General features: G+C 37.5%; 3 protein-coding genes across 4 annotated transcripts; 1 reads left to right on the top strand and 2 right to left on the bottom strand.

The window, feature by feature from the left end:
• Window positions 1-1469: 1469 nt before the first annotated feature.
• On the bottom strand, window positions 1470-3641 carry LOC103434891 (CBL-interacting protein kinase 5). The gene has a single exon (XM_008373262.4). It carries the CDS (start codon window positions 3151-3153, stop codon window positions 1762-1764), a length of 1392 nt encoding a protein of 463 aa, XP_008371484.2. The 5' UTR covers window positions 3154-3641; the 3' UTR covers window positions 1470-1761.
• Window positions 3642-18672: 15031 nt separating this feature from the next.
• Window positions 18673-19386, top strand: LOC103434892 (protein DOG1-like 4). Its single transcript, XM_008373263.3, has one exon. The coding sequence runs from the start codon at window positions 18673-18675 to the stop codon at window positions 19384-19386; it is 714 nt and encodes a 237-aa protein (XP_008371485.1).
• A 1143-nt stretch (window positions 19387-20529) lies between these two features.
• On the bottom strand, window positions 20530-25988 carry LOC103434893 (protein MALE DISCOVERER 1-like). Of its 2 annotated transcripts, none has more exons than XM_029103144.2 (15): window positions 25585-25988; window positions 25299-25423; window positions 24933-25083; window positions 24697-24829; window positions 24458-24529; window positions 23748-23891; window positions 23524-23667; window positions 22837-22938; window positions 22680-22741; window positions 22183-22596; window positions 21869-22059; window positions 21653-21785; window positions 21419-21576; window positions 21136-21327; window positions 20530-21057 (listed from the first exon to the last, which is right to left on the bottom strand). In XM_029103144.2, the coding sequence occupies exons 3-15, from the start codon at window positions 25030-25032 to the stop codon at window positions 20803-20805; spliced, it is 2100 nt and encodes a 699-aa protein (XP_028958977.2). In that variant the 5' UTR covers window positions 25033-25083; window positions 25299-25423; window positions 25585-25988; the 3' UTR covers window positions 20530-20802. The 2 variants fall into 2 exon arrangements, with proteins under 2 accessions (XP_028958977.2, XP_070678890.1); XM_070822789.1 differs by having other exon boundaries at window positions 22680-22735; window positions 25585-25864.
• Window positions 25989-27746: the final 1758 nt, after the last annotated feature.

Raw genomic sequence — 27746 nt, forward strand, 5'->3', positions numbered from 1 at the left:
CTGGTAGTTATCCCACTGCCTTGGTCGTAAATTCTTAGTGCTTTCTTTCTATCTTCTTCCATGGATTTCTGCAATTTATAATTCGATTTTCTTTTAGGGTTTGTTCGGGGTGGACTTTTGTTTACGATGGAAAGAGACCTATTAGAATCTCTCCAGTGAATGATAAAAACTTCTGTTAATGTTAGTAAGAAAACACTTAAAGAGTCTGTTTGATAATCATTTTGTTTTCATTTTTTGTATAGAAATCGAGAGAAAGTATATGAGAGAGATGAGAAATGGAGCAGGATGCAGTGGTCTGGTTAGGGTTTAGGGTTTAAGGTGTCGTGGCTTAGCCATAAAACGGAGTTTTAAGGGTTGAGATTTAGGAACCATACTTTTCAACGAAAGGATGCTTGAGCTTAATTTCATTGTTAGCTCATCAAATCTAATTGGAATACATAATAAAACATCGTTTTCCATGTTTTGTGCGTGGACAAATGGAGGGAAATACAGGAACGGACATGTGGATAAGAATACGTGACAGGATTTAGCGAAGGACTTTCAGTCTTTCAGATATTGTGAAGATAATGTTTTCTAATAGCAGTTATAGCTTATATTCTTTACATAAATAAGGAAAAGAACCACATATAATCGCATGGATTGGACGTTTAATGGGTTAGTCTTTTCTTTAATTAAGCCAAATCTTTTGCAAATCCTTTTTCCCACCTTAAATGGCAGCCAATCACACACCATTTCGTGTCCTCCTTGTGATGACAACAATTCTGTAATTACGTGTGATTAAAGCAAAATAGGCTAATTAAGCAGTGCTTACTACCGTATGTTTCATGCGGTGAACAATGGATTTTTATATTGGATAACTAAATTTGACAAGGAGTATTTCTAAAGGGAGAGGTCTCGATTTGCTAGTTAAGGTAACATATGGTGATCATTCTTCGTATCCTATCCTCAGAGCTAATTACAAATCACAATTTCTCAATAACATTCAGTATAAACCAATGGTCCAACATTTTGGTTAATTTGGTCATAAATTAGCTTATCAACTTGTTTGCTTCTTTTTTTTTTGAGGAGAGATTCTTGAATACGGCATATAGAGGAATTCTTGTGCATAACCAGCCAATTGACATTCCTCGTACACTTACAGATTGCCCTAAGTGCTAAAATTACAAAAGATTTTGATTTTATATTATGGCACAAACAATTGTGATTCTTCGTTTAGACACAATATTTCTCTTCTTATAGGGTTCTTTTTTTAGTTCAAGACATGGAAAAATTCTGGAGTACAAGTGAGAATACATCCTTATATTAATATCTCTTAGCACATGACTGAAAATTCTAATATGATAGTACTTTAAATGTGGTTCCATATTATTTAAATTAAAAGAAAAAACAAGAACATATATAGTTAGTCCCTAGCTTGCCCTTTAAATATGCAAATGAACATCCAAATTTTGCCCTTTTGTTGCTACAAGTTTAAACTAGTGATTCTATATTCATTCATCAATCTGGCTACATGATTGCAGCATCTCATTTACACATTTTCAGAACATCCAGCACTGCACTCAGTCTTCAGTTGTTCACCAGATGACCAGACTAGTAATACCTCTCTCTCTCTACCAATTGATCTCAAATTCGAAACAAATACGACATACAAAGCTTGTTAAAGAAGAAAAGGACTGAAAAGCTTTAGAAATAAAGATGAAAACGCGTTGAAGACACAAATTAAGCACAAGTTTTAGATAAAAATAAGCACTTCCCTCGTATCTAAGAAACGACTTCAGGTGCTACTACTAGCGGCGGTTGCTGTTGCTGCTCGGTTCCTTGCCAAGTCCATACTATATCCTTAAGAGAGGGCTTCAAGCCATTGTCACAGAACTCCATGTATTCCAATGTGTCCCCAGCCGTTTTCTTCATCTCCACGACATAAAATGAAGGTGTGACCTCGAAAATCTCAGCATCGATGCCTAGCTGCCCTTTCCTTCCTTCCTTGCTACCCTGTAGTTTAAGGGTTCCGTCTTTTTTCAGGCATTTGAACCTCTCCGTCTGTGCTATGGCTTCAAATTTTGAAACAATTGTCGCGGCTGGTTGTGTGCTCATGAATCGCTCCTGCGGTCTGTGATTCATATCATTCTCAAACAAACCGGATAGGTCAAAACCTGGCGAGAGAGATATGATGTCGAACGCATTGAAACATGTTGGCCTCATGGGGCTTGTTCCTGCTCCGCTAGAATTCTTGTTGGAACTTTCTTCAGCTGAATGATTTGTTGATGCAAAAGCCTCATGGACATCACGGATTGAGGTGTTTGGATCACACGGAGGGGCTAAAGATGCTTCGATTTGTTTAAACCCCTTCTTGAACCAACTATTCTCCATGATCTTGTCAACACTTATTCTTGAGCTTGGATTAGGATCGAGAATCCTCGAAAGAAGCTTACGTACCTCTGGGGGAAACCACTGAGGGCTCCTGAAGTCTCCTCTGCTGATTTTCCTATACATTTCCATGAGATTGGTGTCATGGAATGGCAGGAAGGCGGCCAGCAGAACAAAGAGGACAACCCCACAAGACCATGTATCCGCCTTTGCGCCATCATAACCTTTCTTGTTTATTACCTCTGGTGCTACATACGCTGGCGTACCACACGTGGTGTGGAGGAGGCCATCTTGTCCCCTAGACTCCCACAATGCGCTTAATCCAAAATCCGAAACTTTGAGGTTTCCATTCTCGTCCACCAAGAGATTCTCTGGCTTGATGTCGCGGTGATAGACCCCTCGACTGTGGCAGTAATCGACAGCCCCAATCAGTTGCTGAAAGTATTTTCTTGCCACATCTTCCTTAAGCTTCCCTTTGGCAACCTTGTTGAAAAGCTCCCCGCCTCTCACGTACTCCATGGCAAAATAAATCTTGGTCTTGCTGGCCATAACCTCAAAGAGCTGAACCACATTCGGGTGCCTCACAAGGCGCATCACGGAGATTTCCCTCTTGATCTGATCAATCAATCCGACCTTCTGCACCTTCTCCTTGTCGATTATCTTAATTGCAACGCTCTGGCCGGACTTCAGGTTCCGTGCATGGTAAACCTTGGCAAATGTCCCTTTTCCAAGCAACCGTCCCACCTCGTACTTGTGCATCAATATGTTTCCTTTTTTCACCTCCATAGTTTTTTCTTCGGGTTTTTTGAAAACCACGACTCGAAATTCACCACACAAACAGCTGATGGTGAAAAATGAGACAAGATCAGTAATATATGTACATGCAATCACTATTCACTCCTTGACTGCAGTAGGGTTATACATACATGCTCATATTCAAACAATTTTTCGTTCTGCCGGCCTAACGATCGATGAAAATGTATTACGAAAATGGGGGGAAAGTAAGGACCGGATCAAGGGACACAAGGAATTTCAACTCATGCGTGCCAAAAGGCAGGATGAGGAAAATCCCTTGTGGAATGCAATCAGAACAGGAGTTCAACTCATGCCAAAAGGCTGCACCCAGAAGACAACCTTTGTGCAAGGACAGAGTGCACTACGAACATCCCTGTAATTATGCTCCCATAAACAAGGTCTCTTAATAGAGAGACACCCTCCAATTCCAATATTCTTCAGTTTTTGCAAAAATAGTAAATAAGTTTGGTTGCTCTCTATCCCCCGTGCTCAAGGACTGGACCACATTTAGGCCTCTATGTATAGTAATAGACCGTTGGAGAAATTACTATCATAAGAAAACGATTATCCAGCTACAAATTACTATAATTAAATAATATACCGAAATTTTACTCTCCTTGCATTTACGGTTTTGAAAAAAACACTTGTCATTCTACAATATGATAAATGATTCAAATTGATATATTGTATGACCCACTACAGTCTATACTAATGGATGAGATTAAAACTCCACAAAATAGCATTCTTACTTTTGTCAATTAATCTCCTAAAAATTTAAAAGATAATGCTGGTGCGATTGCTCTAATTTGTCGACGTCCAGATTAACAGAAGCATGTTCAATCAGGGTAGTGCATGCATGACCAACGGACCACAATGGCAAGCAGGATGGAAGGAAAAAAAAAATAAATGGCAAGCAGGATGTCCACGTGGGTGCCATGTGTGAATCTTGTGTGTGGCCCATATAGCTTACTACTGACCACAAAACTAACTGATACGGTGCAGGAAGAATTAAGAGAGCCTGGCCTATGGAGTTATGGTGGTTGTAAGAGATGGTCAAAGTTGGTCCACAAATACAATGGTGCCAAATGAAGTGAGTTCAATCAGTGGCCTGACCCGGAGGAACAAGATTTCACCAAATCTCAACCCCAAAGTCCACTATGTCTATCCACAGTAGGTTGTTTTCTTGCATGTACACCTGGGTCTTATATACCTCTTTTGCCCCAAACAAATTCTAAGGAATATTTTGTTTAACCGTCACGTGATGTCACTAATCCACATGTTATAATACAAATGGACGATATAGTTCAAAAAAAAAAAATTTACTCCATTTTGAAATGACAAGTTGTTCCCATTTTTTATTTATTTATTTTATCATTTTATTGTAAGGAAAACTAATGAAAAAAGCTTGAAAACTTTGAGTTTTAATGATAAGGACAAAATAAAGAGTAAAGTGAATAGTACCAGGATTGACTTTTTAGTGTAAAAATGTGGTTTTTCGTTAAAGTAAACAGTACCGGGTGCTTTTTGTTAAAGTTCCCCTTATTGTATCTAACTAAACACACTTTAATTTAAGAGACACTTTTGATGCGGTCCTTAACTACCAATGTTCTTTGATTGAAACTTTGGTGGTTTTTAACTTTTGATTGAAGTCCCTGACATTAATGTAATAATGTATTTTTATGTAGGTTATAATATTTTTAAATTAAAAATAAAATTTGTAGTTATTTATATTAATGAGATTTTAAATGAAACCCATATTTTATGGGATTAAAAATATTAAAGATGAATTATACTCTCCAATATATTGTGTATGTGTATATATGTATATGTGTGTGTGTGTGTGTACATGGGTACGTTCATGTGTGTGTGTGTACATGGGTACGTTCATCAAAACTAACCAAAAAATTATTGTACCAAAGCATGAGTACATTTTTCAAAAGCACCAAAAAAAAAAAGCCTTAATAACATTATTAAATTTCTTCTATTAAACTTGACATGGATACATTCTCAAATCAACGAAAATAGAATGTATCCATATAAGTTTAAAAATGGATTAGAGAAAAGATTGAATGAAATTTTATATAAAAAAAAATGGGTACATTTTAAATTAAAAAAGGGTGCATTTTTAACAAATTGGTATATTTAAGAATGGATACATATAAGCTTAAAAAATTGAAATTTTTTTATAAAAATTTAATGGGTACAAACTTATTCTTATTTTATTTATTTTATTTGGGAAATGTTTGAATTGAAAATTAATTAGGAGTTTAATAAGGGTGTGAGTATTAAAACTCTAAATCAATTACTAATTTTTTTTATAAAAATTACGTAATTTACATGTAATTCATTAATATATTAATGATAGGGACTTTGATCAAAATCTAAAAACTGATAAGGTCTTAGTTAATGGACATTAGAAACTAGGGACCGAAAACTAATTTTTCCTTAATTTAATAACAAACATTACAATCTAATGATATTTTTTTTCAAATTGTAAGTATGAGATTATGTTTAACGCACACAAATGACAATAATTATTTGTTATTTGTGTTGAATTTGAGACCTAGTTATAAGATTAGTGCTTAAATGTTGATCGAGAGATTAGGATGTGACTAAGAGATATCACATCAGTCAATAATAATATAATTTTTATTTGATGATCAAGTTAGGTCTAACGTGAAAAAGGCTGAGAAAAAAGTTGGGAACTTTAATGAAAAGGGTTTGGATTAAGTTTATTTTAATAAAAATACCATGCTATAACTTTATTTAATGAAAAAGAATCAAAATGTAATGAAAAACCCTTAAATTTCAATAAAAAGGACAATAAAAACCTAATTTTTAATGAAAAGGACACAATTAAAAAAAAAAAATTATGACTCGTGCGCATGACCTGTACACTGTTTATGAAACTAAACACTATTTATGAAATTGAAAGTATTTATAAAACTGCATTATTTATGAAACTAAACAGTACTATACTATTTATTGGTCCAATTTCATAAATAGTGCCTAGTTTTTTGTCCACTTTCATAAGTAGTCTCTAGTTCTTGATCATGTTTCATAAATAATGCATATTTATTGGGTCCAGTTTCATAAATAATGTATAGTATATGGTATAGTTTCATTAATAGTATCTCTTTCTTGGTTCGGTTGCATAAATAGTGTCTAGTTATTGGTCCACTTTCATAAATAGTGCTTAGTTATTGGTCATATTTCATAAATATTGTCTAGTTCTTACTCCAGTTTCATAAAGAGTGTATAGTACATTTTCATAGATAGTTTCTACCTATTGGTTTAGTTTTGAAAATAATCCATAATTCTTGTTTTCGTTTCATAAATAGTGTATACTTATTTGTCATGTTTCATAAATAATGTCTACTTATTGGTCTAGTTTCATTAATAGTGTCTACTTATTGGTGAAGTTTTATAAATAGTGTTTAATTCTTGGTTCAGTTTCATAAGGTTTGAAACTTAGACCCTTTTTGGTCCTGTAAAAGCACCCATTGCGTCGAAAACGATGAACCCAGAAGTGACTCTTTAGATCAAAACCTTGAGAAGATTATGTTCTCAGTAATTATATTTAAAAAGCTATTTTCAATTACCAAATTAAAATTTTCTCACATTTTTCATATACCTACAATAATAAATGTAGCTCTCAATCCAATTTCTTGAGCTTGGGTGTCATCTTGGAGAAATTTTTCCGTGCTCATAACACAAATGGTATACCACGTGTTATTATATAAGTGTGGTGGAAAATTTTATTTTTTATGTTATTAATTTTTTAACATAAGAATCTCGCAACCTGTATTGAGTGTACCATCCTGTATCCTGGGCATATTGAAAAGTTTCTCGTCATCATAACTACTATTAGAAAACAACACCACAAAAATAAAACAGGAGAATGTAATTCAATTCGGAGTATTTTTCTTATTCAATGCAACAAAAAAAAAAAACTAATAATGTAGCTAACGATGGGACAAAAGGTAGGAGAAAAAATTTGGGGGGGGGTGGGTTATGCGCCCGTCGCAAGTGGCTATGTTAAGTTTTTTTTTTTTTTTTTTTTTTAGTCTTTTGTCCTTATTATTAAAATAAAGTTAGTATGTGGTTTTTGATTAAAATGTAAAGATTTGAAGCCCTTTTTATTAATTTTCTTAAAAAAGTTTTGGCTTTGTCAAAAGTTGGGTTGCTCGGTACATTTAGAAAAGGAGAGGCCGCAAGCAAAGCAGAAAAATAAAACGCTCAAGAAGCAAGAAGATCAAAACCGAAACGCCATGGCCTCCCTAATCGACAACACATCCCGAATTACCTGACCTTGTCAATCACCAAACCCTCCAACTCCTTTCCACTAGACTTGCGGTTCGGGCCACCATTCTTTCCAAGCAATCGCAGCTTGTATGGCCTTTGGGTCCCGGTGTTAAATTTAAACGAGGAAGAGCTGAACAGCCACATAATGTTGGCAAGCTTCAACACAGTAAGTTGTTCTTTGACATCCTGAAAAGGTGTTTGAAGCACCTTGAGACAGATATGTTCTCATTACCAAGTCTCAAGCGTCTTAAGAAGGTATCCGAGTATCGTCCAGCACTGTCAAAGATGGGATTGATCATGGATCCCTTGCGTTGAATGGCACCAAAGTCTATCAGTTGCAGAGACCTGGGACACAGAAAACAGAAAAATTGAGCTTATAATGAAAGGGAGAGCTGACAACGCAACCTGGTTTTTTCTATTCTGCACCTTCTCGGTTTTTTCTTTGTTAGAGTTTAGGAGTTTTTCTATTTAAACACCACAATCCATCTAAATTCACCCCAATACTTAAGTTTAAATACTTTTTAATTTTTAATCGAGTGAGGAAACAAAAAAAAGACATATTATTACGTAAAACTTAATATACTTCTATTTACACCCAACAAACCCTAATCTTTTCTCAGAACAAAAAAGAACTTGTATAGTTTTTCTTCTTCCCCCTAACAAAGAACACGATTAAAGGTACGAAACATATCTCTCTTTTCTCCGATTTAATAAATAATATAAAAGCTGTTTTATTGTTAAAATCGCTACGCTCCCAACAATACAAGGCCGAACGAAAAGGATTTGTTCGGCAGGAAAAGATTGAATGCGTAGGTCTTAAAATTAAAAGATTGAATGCGTAGGTCTTAAAATTAAAAGGAGGATCAATTCAATCTTAGACATCTATCTAGAAGAGAAGTATTATTGGACTAAAAAAGCTGTTTAGCGATTAGGTTGTCCTTCACAGCCAAAACTTCTACAACCAAACCAACTAAGCTTTTGTTTGATATAAATTCAAGGTATTTTTAGCGACATCCTCACGGACATGCTCACTTGATCGCCATCTTTTTTGCGCGACTAATGATATGGCCCTCTGTTAGTGAATGGTGGCAGGTGTCGAGGTTGTGTTCATCGAGGGATTTTTTAGTGTAACTGAAACATGAGGTGGTATACTACGTATTACTATATAAATGGTGGAATATATGTGCTAAAAAGTTAATAAGTTAAAAAATAAAATTTTCAACCACTTGTATAAAAATGTGTGATGTACTACTTGTATTCCGATCACAATGAAAAATTTATTGTGTTCATCGAGCAAGAAATTCGTCTGTTTGCAAATAAATGGGTTGATGGTGTGCTTAAAAGCAATTTAGTAACAAACGTGGTGTTTAAGAGAAAATTAAAATCTTCAAATGCTACGCATAGGCCTAATTGAGAATGCTAGTTGCTACCATTTCTTAGTCATGCCCCTCTCAATGCAAAATATAAGATTTTTTTTTAAGACAACAATATTCTATCATAATAAAAAAAAATCATATTAAGCCACAAATAAAACATTTATAATCATTATCCAATCCTCCATTCAAAGACATTCCACTCGCAAATACTTGCATTATATGCTAGTGACTTCTCATTCCAAATTTTTTTATTTGGACCATAGGATATTAAAGGACAACAACCCAAGAGTATACCTGGAACATATTATATAGACACTACAACCCCCAGTGGCGAAGAGCCAACAACGAAGTGCCAACCTTCCTTTGGAGATGAGCTTTGGAAAAGATCAAAATTTCTTGGAAAAGATCAAAAGTAACTTCTATCCTTTCAGCGACGACTCTTTCATCCAGCACCGACGAATTACTAAATCCGACTTCCACCCCTGCTCGTCGGGTTGTTCTTGCAGTCAATTGTGTCTTGCACTCGATGGCCAACTTGCCCTTTCACAATTATGTCTCTAAAACATTTAAGCATTAACCTTTAAAGGTACACTTTCAAATTTGAAATGCATCAATCAACCAACAACAAAATCAAAACCAACATATAATTTCTACCTTACATGTAGCAGAAGTTTAAAAGTTACAATATTGTCAGTAAAACACTATTATGCATACTGATTAATCATCCATATTTTCCCTCCCATGCGATTGGTCTCTCTTCCTACCCCACTTATGCACACACAGATGAAGCTTCTTACTCGCCACCATGAAATCAATAGCCTGAAGAGGTGTCAATATTTTAACAAGCTCCTTAAGCGTGCTCAGCCTCAACTGATCAGCCTTCTCCATAACCCTAACCATGGCTTTGCCATGCTCATCCAGGGCCTCCTCCACTTCCCTATTCATCTCCCCAGTTTCACTCAAACCTTTCGCAATCATTGCAATCGGCTGGTCCGCTATCTCCTCCTGCAGAGCCGCCAGCTCCGCCGTCAGCGTCTCCTCCACCCAAATAGTCTTGCTTTGTAAACTGTTGACCAGCACAAGCTGCGTGTACGTCAGAAGCTAGAAAGGTCGTTCTCTCTCGTGCCTTGCAGAAACTCATCGAGCCTTGACTCCATTTCGACCCACCAAGCACATAAACTGTTGGTGTGTAACCCTTCAGCTGAAGCTTGGCGGCAAAGATCAAGTTTCATGTTTTATTTCAATTTGAATGTGAGCCATTGGATCATAGTCCACATGGCAGATTAATCATGTATCTAGCCTAAGTAATAGAATAAGACAAGTGACATCATCTCATAGGATGATAGCAATTAATGGTTAAGACTGTATTGTATGTTGGTGAGTGAAGGATCTCCCTTCCTTTCCTCATATAACGGTTAAAATGTATTTGTGTGTTGAGCATGAAAATTGAAGAGACATTGTTTGCATCATCTTCTCTCTAACACTCTCTCCACCATTGAAGAGAACCTCCATTGAAATACATATAAAAAACACATAAAATCTAACATGGCCTCAGAGCCAGGTTTCACTGTCTAAACTGGGCATGAAATCTGTGAGTGCGATTGAGCTACATCTTTGAGCTTCAATCGAATCTGGAAATTGAGATTACTTGAATCCAAGTCTAACATGGCTGGATCTGGTAATGTCGAGCTTAGAGCTCCAGTGTTCAATGGAGAAAATTATGAGTTATGGAGTATTCGAATGAAAATCATTCTGAAATCTCATGGTTTGTGGGAGTTGGTTGAAAATGGGTTTGAACCTCCAGATCTGAAGTCTAAGGAAGCTGTGGTCGACAAGACGAAGAATGAGACGTCAAGTGAAGTGTCATTCAGTGAGATTCTGATGAAGGATGCTCGTGCGCTTGGGATGATTCAAGGCGTAGTCTCGGACCAGATCTTTCCCAGAATCGTGAATGAAGAGACATCCAAAGGAGCTTGGGATGTTCTAAAGGGTGAATTCTGAGGTGATAAACAAGTAAGAAATGTAAAATTGCAAGGGTTACGTAGAGATTTTGAATATACTCGCATGAAGGATAGTGAATCATTATTTGTATATCTCTCTCGATTGTTTGATATCATTAATCAAATGAAAAGTTATGGAGAAAAATTATCTATGGAGAGAATTGTGTAGAAATTACTGATTAGTCTTCCAAAAACATATGATGCAATCTGTTATGTGATTGAGCATTCTAGAGATCTTAAAACTATTGAGGTTCAAGAAGTTGCGGCTTCTCTAAAAGGATTCGAGCAGAGGCTTGATTTACATACTGAGTTTTTGACTGAGAGAGCATTTGCAAGTTTAAATGTAGCATTTAAGGGTGCCAGAAGTGATGGATTTTCTGGGAATCAGAGGTCTCAAGAGAATTGGAAGTCAAAGGGAAAAGGTTGGGATCATAAGCCAAACTTTGTTCAGAAGCAGAATAACACTCAGAGAAGTTGGGATCACAAACCCAATTATTCTCAGAGACAAAATAATACTCAAAGGAATTGGGATCATAGGCCTAATTATGCTCAGAAGCAAAACAACTTTCAGAGTGATTGTAAATGGTGTGACAGGTTACACTATGGGAAGTGTTGGTATGAACGTAAACCAAAATGCACAGGCTGTGGTAAGCCAGGCCATTCTGTGAAAAATTGTCATAAGAATAAAGGAGTGCAGAAAGTTAATTATGTAAAGCAGATGGGAGATACAAGATCATTGTTTTATGCCTGCAATGCAGTGACAGATGTGAAAGTCAATAACTCATGGTACATTGATAGTGGTTGTAGTAACCATATGACATGAGATGAGAGATTGTTGGTCAATGTTCAGAGAAATTTGACTTCCAAAGTAAAGATGGGAACTGGAGAAATTTGTCAAGCGGCAGGAAAGGGAACCTTGGTGATTGAGACTAAATTGGGAAGAAAATATATACAAGAAGTAATGCTTGTTCCTGGACTTGAGGAAAATCTTCTCAGTGTAGGACAAATGATGGAAAACGGTTATTATCTGTTGTTTGGAGGAGATGTAGTTAATATTTTTTTATGGTTGGTCACTGGAGAATTTAGTAGTGAGGGTGCGTATGACCAACAATAGATGTTTTCCTTTGACAATGTTGCCTGCAACACAATATCCATTAAGAGCAGATGTCACACATTGCTCTCAGATATGGCATAAGAGATTGGGTCATTTGAATGAGAGAAGTCTCAAGGTACTTGAAGAATAGGAGCTGGTGCATAGATTGCCTAAATTAGAAATGTCATCAAGTGTGTGTGAAGGTTGCATGTTGGGCAAACAACACAGGGACTCATTCCCTTCTCTATCGACTTGGAAAGCTAAAGATCCACTGGAGTTGATTCATATAGATATCTGTGGTCCAATGCAAGTAGAGTCTCATTCTGGAAACAAGTACTTCTTGTTGTTTACAGATGACTACACAAGGATGTCATGGGTGTACTTTCTGAGAAATAAGTCTGATGCGTTTAAATGTTTCAAAAAATTCAAGGCAATGACTGAGTTACAATGTGGATATAAGGTTAAATGTCTCAGAAGTGATCGAGAGGGTGAATTCCTTTCTGCAGAGTTTGACAGATATTGTAATGGACAAGGAATTCAGAGACAACTGACTATGGCCTACATTCCTCCACAAAATGGAGTCTTCGAAAGAAAGAATAGGACTGTGGTGGAGATGGCAAAGTCAATGCTACATGAAAAAAACCTTCCATATGCATTTTGGGTAGAAGCAGTGAATACTGCAGTCTATTTGATCAATAGGTGTCCTACCAAAGCTTTGAAGAACTCAACCCCATTTGAAGCTTACAGTGGTAGAAAACCTGGAATAGCTCATTTGAAGATATTTGGCTTATTGTGCTATGTGCATATACCTTCTAATCTCATACATAAACTAGAAGAAAACAGTCACAAGTGTATCTTTGTAGGCTATGGTACAAGTGAAAAAGGCTACAGATTGTTTGATCCAATTTCAAGGAAGATTATTTTGTCAAGGGATGTCACATTTGATGAGAGTGCTTCATGGAATTGGAACTGCACTACAGATTCTGAAGTAAAGTTTCCAGTCATCACTGAACTTAAGTCTTCTAATGAAGCTTATGAGATTGGTGAGAGTTCTCATTTTGAGGAGAACAATGGTTCTCAAATTGAGGGTGTGTCAGACAGATCCCAGATATATGATGATACACCTAAGAAATGGAGAAGTATAAGTGAGATCATGGCTCAATGCAACATGTGCATTATTGAACCTGAAAGTTATGATGATGCAGCTAAGGATGATTCATGGAGGAATGCAATGAGAGCTGAATTGGACATGATTGAGAAGAACAACACACCTTTGCCCCTGTGGCAAGGTTGGACACCATTAGAACTTTGATTGCTCTTGCTGCACAAAAGAAATGAAATATGTACCAACTAGACGTGAAGTCTGCATTTCTCAATGGGGTGCTGAAAGAAGAAGTATATGTGGAGCAACCTCAAGGCTTTGTGAAGAAAAGTGAAGAGACAAAAGTGTACAAGCAAAATAAGGCACTGTATGGATTAAAACAAGCACCAAGGGCCTGGTATGATGAGATTGATACATACTTCAATAGTGCTGGTTTCAAGAAAAGCTCAAGTGAGGCAACCTTGTATGTTAAGACAAGGAAGGACTTAGACATCATTATTGTCTTCTTATATGTATATGATATTGTATATACTGGTAGCAGTCTATAAATGTTTGAAGAATTTAGAAATGACATGATGAAGCACTGTGAGATGACTGATTTGGGTTTATTACATCATTTCCTTGGAATGGGTGTACTACAAATTGAGAATAACATCTTTATACACCAAAAGAAGTATGCACATAAATTAATTGAGAAGTTTGGTTTAAAAGACTGCAAACCAATTGCTATTCCACTTGCAATGAATGCGAGATTAAGCAAAATTGATGGCAGTGAAGCTGCAGATGAGGGAGAATATAGGCAGCTTGTAGGAAGTCTACTTTATTTGACAGCAACCAGGCCTGATGTAATGTTTGCAGCAAGTCTATTGGCATGATTCATGCATAATCCCACCAAGAAACATATGGGAACAACCAAAAGGGTACTGAGGTACATCCAGGGAACAATTGATTTTGGAATTATCTTTGACAGGGGTAAAGCAACTACTCTAATTGGTTACTGTGACAGTGACTGGGCTGGAAGTGAGGATGATATGAGAAGCACTTCAGGGTATGCATTTACACTAGGGTCTGGTATGTTCTCATGGGCTTCAATCAAACAAAACACTGTGGCATTGTCTACTGCAGAAGCAAAATATGTTAGTGCTGCATAAGCTACATCATAAGCAAAGTGGCTGAGATTTGTTCTAGAAGACTTTGGAGAAGAACAAGTGGAGGGAACTCAGATCATGTGTGATAATACATCAGCCATTGTTATGGCAAAGAATTCAATCTTTCGTCAAAAGACAAGACACATCAACATGAAGTTTCACTTCATCCGAGAAGCAATTCAAGCCAAAGAAATTGAGTTTGTGTACTACAGGACAGAGGAGCAGATTGCAGATATTCTTACTAAGGCCTTACCTAAAGATCGATTTGTGTATCTAAGGGAGCTACTTGGAGTTAAATCAGCTAAAGGGTTAAAAGGGAGTGTTGGTGTGTAACCCTTCAACTGAAGCTTGGCGGCAAAGATCAAGTTTCATGTTTTATTTCAGTTTGAATGTGAGCCATTGGATCATAGTCCACATGTCAAATTAATCATGTATCTAGCCTAAGTAATAGAATAAGACAAGTGGCATCATCTCATAGGATGATAGCAATTAATGGTTAAGATTGTGTTGTATGTTGGTGAGTGAAGGATCTCCCTTCCTTTCCTCATATAACGGTTAAAATGTATTTGTGTGTTGAGCATGAAAATTGAAGAGACATTGTTTGCATCATCTTCTCTCTAACACTCTCTCCACCATTGAAGAGAACCTCCATTGAAATACATATAAAAAACACATAAACTCTAAAGGAGGGAGTTTTCCCATGAAGTGCACCAAGTTGGAGCAAAAAATGCAGAAGCATCTTTGCAGGCGAGTTGGTTGCTTTTGTCTATGTATTCTTGGAAGTGATCGATGCGCTTTTGAGCTAGCTGCTTTAATTTGTCTTTGTTTTGGTCTAAAGTCAAGGCTTGGAGAAGCTCCGAGAGGTCTTTCTCTTGGATTTCCATCCACTCTTTAAAGCAACTTTTGGATTTCTCCTTATCTCCACTTGCCATTTGAGTTCGAGTTGAGAATATTAGACTGTTTTTTTCTGCTTCTCTTTCAAGTTTTATATTACAATGTGTGATAATTGCTTCAAAATAAGGTAACAAATTTTTGAAGCGGTGTGGAAATGTTTGTTTATGCGGAAGACACGTAGTAGGTGATGACAACTGTCTTCTTTTTCGTGTCAAATTTGCCCTGGTTCTGCTTTCTTTGCTGGAACTGTTGGAAGCAACTGCATGGACTTCAATTTTCATGATTTTTCTTTGTTGGATTGTTTGAAGCAATTGCATGGACTTAAATTTTCATGATTTTTCTACTAAGTCAAGAGTCAAGGTTCTTCAATTCGGCCACATAGTTTGAATGTGTACTGGTCTGGCGTTCTACCTAACCAGAAACGAAGGTCTTAAATATTTCTGATATAATCAAAGATATTTCTCAATATATTAGGAAAACTAGTGTTGCTGATAATTGAATTGAGTGAAGTAACATCTATACTGCACTTTAAAAAAAAGAAAAAGAAATAGGAGACTCTTAAAGTGTGGTTCTCGATGGACTTTATAGACTTGTAGTCATCTTATGTTTTTGTATAATATTTTATAATATTAACACGAAAATTAACATTAAACTGTGAGGTGATAGAGAGTCTCACTTTTTAAAATGTTTCCTTAGCATTTTACAATGGAGATATTTCTGAAATATTGATAACTTGGTAAAATTTCGATGCTTAAGCGCAATATCTGACACATTTTGAGGATTTCAAGATGGGTAATGCCAAAGAGACTAATTTTGTAACATCCCACATCATCCAGGGGAGTGATCCTTAAATGTATATTTCCATCCCTACCTAGTACGATGCCTTTTGGGAGCTCACTGGCTTCGGATTCCGTCGGAACTCTGAAGTTAAGCGAGAAGGTGGCCAGAGCACTCCCATGATGGGTGACCCACTAGGAAGTTGCTCGTGAGTTCCCAGAAACAAAACCATGATGGCATGGTCGGGGCCCAAAGCGAAAAATATCGTGCTACGGTGGTGGAGCGGGCCCGGGATGTGGTGGAACCTGGGCCGGGATGTGACAAATGGTATCGAGCCAATCCCTGGCCGGAAGTGTGCCGACGAGGACATCGGGCCCCTAAGGGGGGTGGATTGTAACATCCCACATCGCTCAGGGGAGTGATCTTTAAATGTATATTCTCATCCCTACCTAGCACGAGACCTTTTGGGAGCTCACTGGCTTCGGGTTCCATCGGAACTCCGAAGTTAAGCAAGAATGTGGCCAGAGCACTCCCATGATGGGTAACCCACTGGGAAGTTGCTCATGAGTTCCCAGAAACAAAACTGTGAGGGCGTGGTCGGGGCCCAAAGCGGACAATATCGTGTTATGATGGTGGAGCGGGCCCGAGATGTGGTGGAACCCGCGTCGGGATGTGACAAATTTTTAATTAAATTTTGTAACCATATGATGTTGTTGCTGATGATTAAATTATTAAGTGTTGATTAATGTATCTTGAAAGTCATATACTGTAGTTATTGATGATTAAATTATTATATAATTATTGATTAACGTGTTTATTTCATATTATTGACACATCATATGATTTAGAATTTGGCCTAAAAATTTGCATACCGAGAATTACTCCCTTATAAACTATATGAAACCTCGATATCTTGAGATATATTTTATGCTATGAGAAAAAATAGAGGCATGATAGTTGGAACAATTGTTTTTGCTGTCTTTTAACTTTAAATTATACTTATTATCAAATAGGCAGTGGACACACACCTTTTACCTTTTACATACCCTAATTAACTTTTGTCCATTCATCTTCTTTCAATTTATTCAATCTGACAACCGAAAATTAAGAGAAGTGTGTAAAAGATAAAAATTGGTGTGTGAATAGCACCATCCATCAAATATTGACTAGAAGTTCTAGGGAATGGTAGGAACCTCATAATCAAAATCAGATTGAACTTCACTGAAATATCTTAAAAGAGTAATGCTAGGGTGACCAAATTTTTAGATCAAATTTGCAAACTATAAAATGTATCACTAATAAAAAAATAAATATGTTTATTAACACCTAAACAATTATCCAATTATCAACAACCTTATCATACGGTTAAAATGGCAAAGTGGCAATTTGGCACAAAAGTAATCTTAGGTGGCAACCTATCATTAAAAAAGCTAAGGTGACAAAGTGAAAAAATGGTTGTGACACAATTTTAACGGAAACTTAAATGGTATTGACAAGAAGTAGTATTGCGGCACAAAAAATTAGTTCTTGTAGTAAATTGTGACACAAGAAAAAAAAATTAGAACTGATAGTCAAGTATCAAAACAGTATAGTTTAGCATATGATATTTTACTGCATTAGCAGAAAGTAATTATTTTTATGTATTATGGTGCACGTTCAATCTTGTTTAATTTTTTTCTAACTCGCTGAGTTATCGTTAAAAAAAAAAATATATATATATATATATATATAATAGTGTTCATGTGAATATTGCTGAAATATTTTGGTAATAGTGCTTCTCAATTTTGTTTTCCCAAGACTCAATTTATGAAAATATACACAAATGAAACTCACCAAGATGTCAATAAGGAAAGTACGAAATATAATTTATATACGAGTTCTAATCAATTTAGCAAACTCTCAATTCTAGATGCAGTTAAAAATGTTTAACCAGTTTATTGCATGGATTACCAATTTGTTGCGTGTATTTATTTATTTTGTAATTTCTTTAAAATCTGTGTATGATACAGAAAAAATAATGAAAAATCTTTGTTTAATGTAAGAGACAACATTCATATAAACATCCATATCCCAAACTACTCCAAAGAAAATATAAGAGACGATTGAAATGGGAGCCGTCCGTAGTAAACCCCTAACCCTACAAAGTGTACAATAACTATGAAAACCATGACAAAAGGGGTCAAACCAGGGCGGGCATAATGTCGGACCTGTCTTTTGAACCAAAGCTTTGGTCACGCTCCACGTTTTAGCCCAGATTCACTCCCGCGCTGCCACGTTTTCTCAACTCAAACTCCCTCACCAGCTGGTGGCTCTGCATGGCTCTTCGCCACCCCAAAAACCGAGAGATTTTTAATATGCTTGAAACACGAAATATTAAAGAAATATTTTTCAAAAATACTCTTTATTAATATAGCATTCTGTGTTTCAAATACATTAAAAAATACCTCATACAAATATTTCATCCCATTCAACCCAAACAAAAAAATTGAAAGGGCAAACACTCATTGCCCCTCTCCCTCTCTCTCTCTCTCTCTCTTTCTTAACAGTTGCAAGGCGTCATATAAACCCACCAGTGCCTGATTGCTGCTTGTAAGCCATGCACCCGCCACGCACTTCCCAATCTCTCCACCACCCTCTCACCGTGGCCCCTCCTCCTCTCTCCATCTGGTCACCCAACCATCCCAATTCCGCCTATATATAAGACCACTGAAACACAGTGAAGCAACAGCAAGAACAAGCTCTCATAATCTCTCTGTGGCATTTCCACAAACAACTCTTGTGCAATCTTCTGTATCCATCTGGTCTGTGTGAATTCATGAGATCCCAGGTGGAGCAGAGGTTCTCTGAGTTTTTCGAGAGGTGGGTTTTTCAGCTCGAGCAGCTCCAGCAGCAACTTCTCAAGTTGTCGGAGGAGACGCGGCAGAACGAGGCGGAGCTTCGGGCTTTGGTGTCGAAAGCCACCAACCTTCACAAGGAGTATTACACCGTGAAGTGGGCTGCTGCTCGGGATGACGTCCTGGCCTTCTTCTGCCCTGTTTGGTCAAGCCCTTTGGAGAATGCGTATTCCTGGGTCACGGGGTGGAAGCCATCAATGCTGTTCCAGCTCGTCGAGTCGCTGAAGAAGACGAGGCTGGTTTCCATGTCGGAGGAGCAGGTGAGGAAGGTTGAGCAGCTGAGGCAGAAGATGAGGTACGAGGAGGATAAGGTGGAGAGGGAAATGGAGAGGCAGCAGGTGGCGATGGCGGACAGGAGGATGGTGGAATTGGCCCGGCTGGCGACCCGGGCGAGGAACGGGGAAGCGGCGGCGGAGCTAGAGGGGCTGGTGAATGTGGCGATGAAGGTGATGCTGAGTGGGTTGGAGGGGGTGATGAAGGCGGCGGATTGTGTGAGGCTCAAGACATTGAAGGGGTTGTTGGATTTGCTGAGTCCATTGCAGAGTGTGGAGTTGTTGGCTGCTACTTGCATGTTGCAGATTAAGTTGAGGGAATGGGGAGGAAGAAATGTGACCAAAATCAAATGCTCTCCTTAACCAAAACACCTAAACCTAATTAGCTAGTTTTCCTTATGAATTAGAAAAGTTTGGGTCCTGATTTTATTTTTTAGTAGATCAATAGGTTTACGGTGAGAGGAATCGATAGAAATCAAACCTGCATTAAGCTGTATAGCATTATTGCATTTGCATTAAGCTATATAGTCATTAAGCTGTATAGCATGATTGCATTTCGCCATAAATATGTGATCTACATTGACTTTTGACCCAATTTAAATCATTTTTCAATGTCAAAATTAAATTTTGGAAAACGTCACAAATTCGAATTTTTTCAATATCTCATTAGAGGTCTCAAACTCGAATTCCAACCCTCGCGGCAGAGTTCCCAAACTCCGTGTTTGTAGTAGGGGGCACGGTCTGGATTAGACTGGTTTTATACTAGAGAATTTTAACGAAAAGTTTTCGGTATTGTTTACTATAATGAAAAATCATATTTTTACATTAAAAAGTCAATTTTGATACTATTCACTGTACCCTTTATTTTATCCTTATCGTTAAAAGTTAAAACTCAAAATTTTCAAGCCATTTTCATTAGTTTTCCTTTTATAGTAAAATGATTGAGAAAACCCGGCCAAACCAAACCAGTTTTGGATTGTTTGGTTAGGTGTTTTCTTCCTTTTCAAAACCAAACCAAAATCCACCGGTTTGATCGGTTTTTTTTTTTTTTTTTTTGGACAAGTGGGATCCAAAAGGATCACTAGGAAACTTTATTAAACACACAACACAAATTTACAAACTACATGCCCACATACAAAAAACACAAACCAAAAAGCATCAAAACAGGAAGACAGAGAAACACGGGCCAAAAGATCCACAAATCAGGACTTATCCGTTCGAGTTTGAAATTACTCCCTCTTCCTCCAGCCGCATTTGAAGGTTTACAAATCAAGATCCATGAGTCCAGATTTGAAACAACTTCCTTCTCTAAATTAGTGTAATAATTTCGAACTTTTATCCTCCTTTATTAATAATAAAATAAAATAAATTTCACAAATCCGCAATTGAAGGTTCACAAACTTATAATTTATGGACTTTACATCCCCACACTTCGATCACAAGAATATATATAAAATACAATATTAATATCTTTGTATATAAAATGAAGAAGTTAGGGCAACCCAGTAAAAGAATAACACTTTTTTTGTTATATAAACACCAAAGAATAAGAATTAAATGAATCATAGGGACACATGAACAACCAAGAAAACCAAAAGGGCAAAATGGGGATTTTATCTTAATACAATGGCTATGGCTATGCAGGGGAAGGAGCAGCAGAGTTAAAAGCTATTTTTCTTCTTCTTCACCATTTTTTTTATACAAAGGGAGAGACTTTAAGACTTTTGGCTTACAACACAAGAAACAGATAAGAGAGTCAGAAGGAGAGAGCTTTCCGGCTTACGTCGCCTCGACCGATAAGATCTCGAGTTCCGCCCACCAGAGGGGAGAGAGTCTGGGGACTGCTTGGTTGGGAGTGATGGGGATCACTTCCCTCAGTTTGTTAGTCACATCCTTCATTGTTGGTCTCTGCCTTGGATCTTCTTGGATGCAATCTTTGATGACCTCGCACAGGACATCCAGCTCTTCGTTTTTGAACGACTTGAGGGTTGGATCCACCATGTCGCTTCGATTCTCGTTCAGATATGCAGAGGCCTGGCAAGTTGACAACAATGCCGAATTAGCATTAGGATTTGGATTCATGAAACCTAATCAGATTGGTTAGGCACTTACCCAGTATAGAAGGGACCCATGTTCTTCTGAGTTTTGGAGCTTCCCGGTGATGATTTCAAGCAGCATTACTCCGAAACTGTAGACGTTTGTTTCTGGATCAGCAAGGGGTGGCAATACCGAATGCTCCTTATCATCATCACCGGAATTCTTAGGCTTTCGTATTGATTCTGCCCAGAAACAGATCTCCGCAATCTGTGTGCGAGAGAAAGAGAGTTATATAAGTAAAGGTCATAAAATTCATATTGAACAAAAGCAATCAGAGGGTGAGAAGGGAAGGGGGTACCTTAGCAGCGTAATCATCCGTCAAAAAGATAGAAGCCGAGGTCAGGTTAGGATGTGACACAGGTGGATTTAGCTCATGGTGCATGTACTGAAGACAATAAGCAGTTCCCATAACGATCCTAATCCTCGAATTCCAATCCAGATGTTCCATTTCTTCAACTGGAAAACAGAGAAGATTAATAAGTGTTAAACCCTCAACATCTCATGCAGCTAGTGATCGAACAAAGAAGCTTACTATGCAGATGCTCAAAGAGATTTCCATTTGGAGCATACTCAAACACCATCATCCTAGTAAAAGGCTCATCCTCCTCACAGTAGCCAATAAGATTGACAAAGTTCTTATGATTCACGCGTGACAGTACGTCAATCTACAGCAGGTGCAAAATGACATAAATTGATTAAAGTCATACCACTGCATCAGATGCTGTATTTTGTAACAGAAATAACATACCTTTTTCCGGTAACAATTCTCTGCAAGCTTGGACCAGTCTTTCAAAGACGATATTGTAGTTGATGCAACAGCAATCTCAACTCCACTGGACAGTGTTCCCTTGTACACAATACAACCTTCAAGTGTGCTAATAATGTTACTGAAATCTTCACATGCGGTTTCCAGTTCTGATCGGTTCAACTTGGGAACTCCTTCAACTCATAAAAAACGTAATTCAATTTTCATTTTTACATATCGACCATCTTAATACATGAAGCTTTCAATATCTATATCGAAATTAGAAGGCATGTCAAATATTCACACAACAAAATCACCTGATATAAATGCTTTCTGCAACTGTCCACTCAATCCAGTCTTCCAGGGACCTACAGTTTTAGCCACTTGGCTTCGACACATGAAGACCATGGCCATAAGAACAAGGAGCAAGATAAGCACACTGAAACCAATAATGAGATACTTCCACATATTGCCAATTAATTTTTGGGAAGATTGTCCATCATGTTTTGAAGCCTCATGAGGTTCAGGCGAAGGCTGCGGTGCAGGTGCAGGCGGAGGAGAATTTTTCTTTTTATCTTTTGGCACGGCTGGGAAAGCACCACTACTTCGGGTAGTTGGAAGAGCAATGACCTGTCCAGTTGGTTCCGTATCAGTAACGGGTACAGCTGGTAGGTTACTGGCTTGTGCAAGTAGTCTACGGCGAGCAAAGGCCATGTGCGACTCAAACCAACCTGCTTAATGCAAGACACAACATCAATGTATTTTTCAGGATAATGTATTGCAATACTACATGTGTAAACGCCTTCTTACTTACTAGATAAACTATCACAGCAATTATCTCCATCAATTGGCAGAGGATCCTTTCTGTAACTGAACCTTGAAATAAAAGCAAACATTTTTCAACAAATTGAACATGATGGAAACAAACCAAACATAACTTGGATGCCATACAACGAAAGTTGGTTCCCTACCGAGGCAGTGACAAGTAGTTGAGATAGTTCTTAAAAGCTCCTTTAAGAAATAATACCAAGGATTCCACAGTATTCACATGTTCTAAATTGCTCTGCCAGATGCTGCCCAAGAAATGCAAGAAAATTACGAACATGATAGATATGAGAATACGAAATGCTTCTATACCAACAAATTAATACTTCAATACAAACATAACAATTACATTATCTATCACATAAATTTGAGAAGGCAATGCTAGTTCATTCCAAAAGTAATTGGAGCATAAAAAATGGTACTGTGAGACTAAAATCAGATCAATTCTGTTAGCTGATAAATCGAGGTGCGAGCATATGTACTTCCTATCAACCCATGTTACAAAGTCTAGCATGTGGTAGGTCAGATAGCTCGAATTAAAAACAACTGAAAGCCTGAAAAACGTAAGATTCTCTTTTTATTAACTATCTGTCTGAAACAAGATTTACACTACGCATTCCTGGGTACACTAAATGATGCTACAGTTAAAACGACATTACGACTAGATATTTGCATCGTAGGCATCAACTGTAAATTATGAAAATGAAAATAAAATTAAAAGGAAAGAAAGAAGTCATCAACAATGAAATAAATTTCTTCTTGTGAACTAAGTCATCCTACTGTGTATTTGTGAGACTCATGGGAGTGATTTGTATGTGTAAGCAGTATTATACCAATGGCCAAACTTTCTGTTCACACAGCCAAATCCAGTGGTTTCACTAGATGAAAGGTAATCATCAAATTGCAATTCGCAGAGCGAGCTGAGACGAGTGAGCTCTAGAGGAATGGTGCCTTCGAATCTATTGTCACAAAGCAACCTGCGGTTCAAAATGAGTTAGTCCAGGGACTCGAAAGTTATAGAATGAAAAAGAGATCAAACATGCAACAGCTAACTCACAAGCATTTCAGTGACAGCATACTGCCTAACTCAACTGGAATCATCCCATTCAAGTTATTGTTCCTCAAATCCAGTAGCTCCAACCTTGTGAGCCCCCCAATCTCTTTAGGAATTACACCAGATAAGCGATTCTTGTATAACACACTGTTATTCAGAGGAAGCAAAAAACTCCATAAGGTCACAAAAGAACTAAATTTCCACAAGACCCTGGTTTTATTGTCTATCGTTTGTTCAAATCCATATAATAAGAATTCCCATTTAAGCTCTTATATGCTTAGAGATTCAATCAAGGTCCACAATGTCAATGAAGACCTACCATCACAAAACTAATTAGGCCAAGCCAAAGAAAGCTTGATAAGTCCCTAAGAAGGGTACAGTATCATGCATTCTTAACATGCTAAATTGATTTATGATTAATAAATTTGAGATTTTGTGATAGTTTTGTACAGTCTCCGGTCAGATTGGGGGTTGAAAAATGAATTTGCACGGAGATGAAGATGAGCTATGAAAACGTGCATATCTTTTTCAATGGAGATGCATAAACCCTGATTATGCTTAATTCTATATGTAATTGCATTCTACGGTACCAAGTTTTAAATGTTTAAGAAACGACATTTGGGTGCCCCAAACAGTTCGTTAAATACCAAAATCTCAACATCCAAAAAACTAAACTTTAACCACAAAGACTCGGTGACGATGAGAGTCCTTACAGAGATCGTAAGTGATTAAGTTTCCAAAGTTCAGGTACCAATGTCCCTTCCAGAGAAAAATCCGTCAGATTCCTACAATAAATCAATTAAAAGGCATCAAAACATCAAACCAGTTAACTGCAGTAATTGATAAACAATAGATTGGTACCTTCAACAATGAGACTTATCCCCGAAAACAAAAAGCAATCTCTAGTAATTATCTAACTGGGGAATTTAGAAGAAATTCAGAAGGGACTTACAGCATATGCACTTTACCGTCCACACAATGAACACCATTCCACAGGCAAGGATCGCCATCGTTAGGACTCCAATTCTCCAAAGCACCAAAAGGATCGAACTTGATATTTTCACGGAATGACAACAGAATCAATCCTGCATTTCCACACCAATTGCAAAAAAAATGCATTCCAATTTTCAAAATTACAAATGCCATTCATTCCATAACATCAAAAACTAAGGGAAAACAAGAATGTACCTTCATCATTGAGACACCAACAGCCCCGAAAACTCACAACAAGAATCAAAACCAGGAGAGATAGCAACCGGAACCCGAGAGGGTTCCATCCATCCCCCATTGCCTGATGAACGAAAAGCTGCAGCAGCAGTGGTGGTGGTAGTAACTATATCTGCCGACAGCCACGAAGCTAAGCAAATTACCATACAAAATCGCCAGGTTTTTTGATACGAGCAACCCCTTCCACCATGCTCAAAACCCCAAAAATCCAAATGTAAATCCTTCTTTTTTCCCCCCGCTCACAGCAAACAAAACACACAAAAATAAAACCAAAATTCTAACTATATGCAACCAAAAAAAACTAGGCTACAAAAAACGCACACCCACCACCGTATCAGGGTCCCTCATGATAATTTGACTATTTTAATTGGAGGTTACAACACCCTTTTGATCAATGCACTCAAAACCCCAGCTGCTTCTGCAGATTACAACCTTCTTCTCATAGGGCTGAGCTGAAAAATTCAACAAAATCCAAAGAAATTAACATGAATTAATAAATAATCCCCTGAAATCTATAAATTGCAGGGGAATGCCGTTGTGGGCAAGCAATGCATCACAAAAGCAAAACCCAGAAAGAATAAAGCAGAAAAAGAGAGAAAGTGAGAGACTTTACCAAAAAGAAGAGGGGCAAAAGGGGTATTGGAGAGTTGGGTTTTCTTGTTACTTCCTTGGAAAGCCAGAAGTAAAGGAAGGTGGATAGGTGGGGGGAGATTTGAGACTCAAAACTTGAAAAGGCAGCACAGAAAAAAACACACCAGAAGTTAATTAATTATTTAATTATTTTAACTTTTTTACTGAACAGAAAAGGCTTGAAAGAATTGAAAGTTTTTTTCCTATTACTGCCCATTTCAGGATGATCTCAGAGGACCCTCCCTTGGACAATCTTTTGGGTCTCTCTTCTCAGAACCAGAGGAGCTTTCTTCTCCCTTCCCAATTTTCTCTTTTTCTCTCTCTCTCTTTCTTTCCCGGTTTTTCTCTTTCTCTCTCTAGACTCTCTCTCTAACCCCCACCACCAGCCAGCCACCCCCTTCAAAGCTGTTTTTCTGTTTTTCCTTCCTTTCTTTTTTTTTTTTTTTTTTTTTTACTTCAAAGCTTAGGTGGGGTATGACGGTGGGTCCCAGTGAATGTTTTTTTCCATTTTTTGCAAAAATATTATTTTTTATTTGTACATTTATTATACAATCTCTTAATAAAGATAAGGCCAATCAAAATATAAGAGTCTCGTCTATAATTTTTTACAAATAATAATCCACTTACAATATAAGGTAACATTTTTATTTTGGTTAACCGAACATTACCATTTTTTTTCCATGTTTTCTTTTTGTCTCCGTTTTTTGGATGGTGTTTGTGAAAAAGAGTGTTAATTAAGAGGGTGGGCCCTACATTAGGATTACAGTTGGTGGTTAATCATGTTTTGTTCGGTTAAGTGTTTGGCGGGAAATCGAAACTGTGGTGAACCGGCGGCAAGCGAGACACAGAACCGGGAGGCGGAAGCCGAGAGGGGTATTTTGGGTATTTCAGGGGATTGATTGGTGGTGAGGGCCCCCACTTCCGGTGTACTCGGACGCGGTTCTCTCTTTTCTTTTAAGCGGTTGAACGGGCCCACTTTTATAGCGTGCTTGCCTCTCTGCCTTTGTTCTTATTTAGTATTCGAGAAAATTAGATTACAAAATCCTTTAATCACATATTATGTTTTCCACTGGCCAATCAATTTTGGCCACGTAGTCAGTTAGCATGTAGGGTGATAAGTAATGGACTACCACCACCATTTCCCTTCTCAATATCTGTTTTTCATGGTGTACTATTTAAGAATCCACCAAACAAATTCAATCGATTTAAGAAGATATCACATATTTGGGATTTGGATCCCATTGTATCTAAATTGTGGGGATTCTAGAGATCCTCACATCTGAGACATTCATCGTACATCATGTGGTCAACTATCATTTGACTTTTTTTATTTAAAACTAAACATAAATAATATCTGACAAAAATTGATCGCACGATGTATGATGAACGATTAAGATATAGGGATCCCTAGGATCACTACAAAGTGGATCTGGAGAGGATTCTCTTCCACATATTTGTCCTATGATGCTTTGTTGAACTTAAAAACTATTTAGCCTGAGTGGTGTGCAGACTAAGTAACTAGTGAATTAATTACGTCTTTCTAGTGAATGCGAGTGCTAATTCGCCACTGAGCTCAGTCGGTGAGTAAGATGGATTTGGTGTGGGTGTCGAACACTTCTGACTTCTGTATTTGAGCAATCACGGGTGAGGAAGGAACATGTCTCAGCCTCTAAGTTCTAAAGCCTGAAGACAAGACTTCTAGTCACTGTGAAGTTCAAATAAGGTTCGGCGTTCAATGTGTCGAACACTGAGTAAATTGGTAACACCTTTCTTTGCCTAGAAAGTTAATGAGATGATCTCTTTCAATAAGAAGACTGAAGATTTCTCACTAGTAGAGACTTGGATAGATAACCAGCCGAGTTTAAAGCAATCTTGTTACTCCAAACTGAAGGTACTCCTCGGTGACCTGATTCTACAGCTCTAGTGCTGTTAATCCAAACTGAAGATTTCGTCGATTGCCAACACAATACTGTTAATCCAAACTAAAGATGTGTTGACAAAGTTAGGAAAGTTAGTGGTTTCTCAGAGTATGAAAGGTTCCCGTAAAGCGAGATTGCGCAAGGCGTTTGTGTGTGTTAAGTTGAAGGTCATTTCTTTGTTGTAGAATCACTTTTATTTATAGGGGTGAATTCCATGCGGATCACT

This window comes from Malus domestica, chromosome 05, assembly GCF_042453785.1.
Source record: "Malus domestica chromosome 05, GDT2T_hap1".
NCBI classification, from domain to species: Eukaryota; Viridiplantae; Streptophyta; class Magnoliopsida; order Rosales; family Rosaceae; genus Malus; species Malus domestica.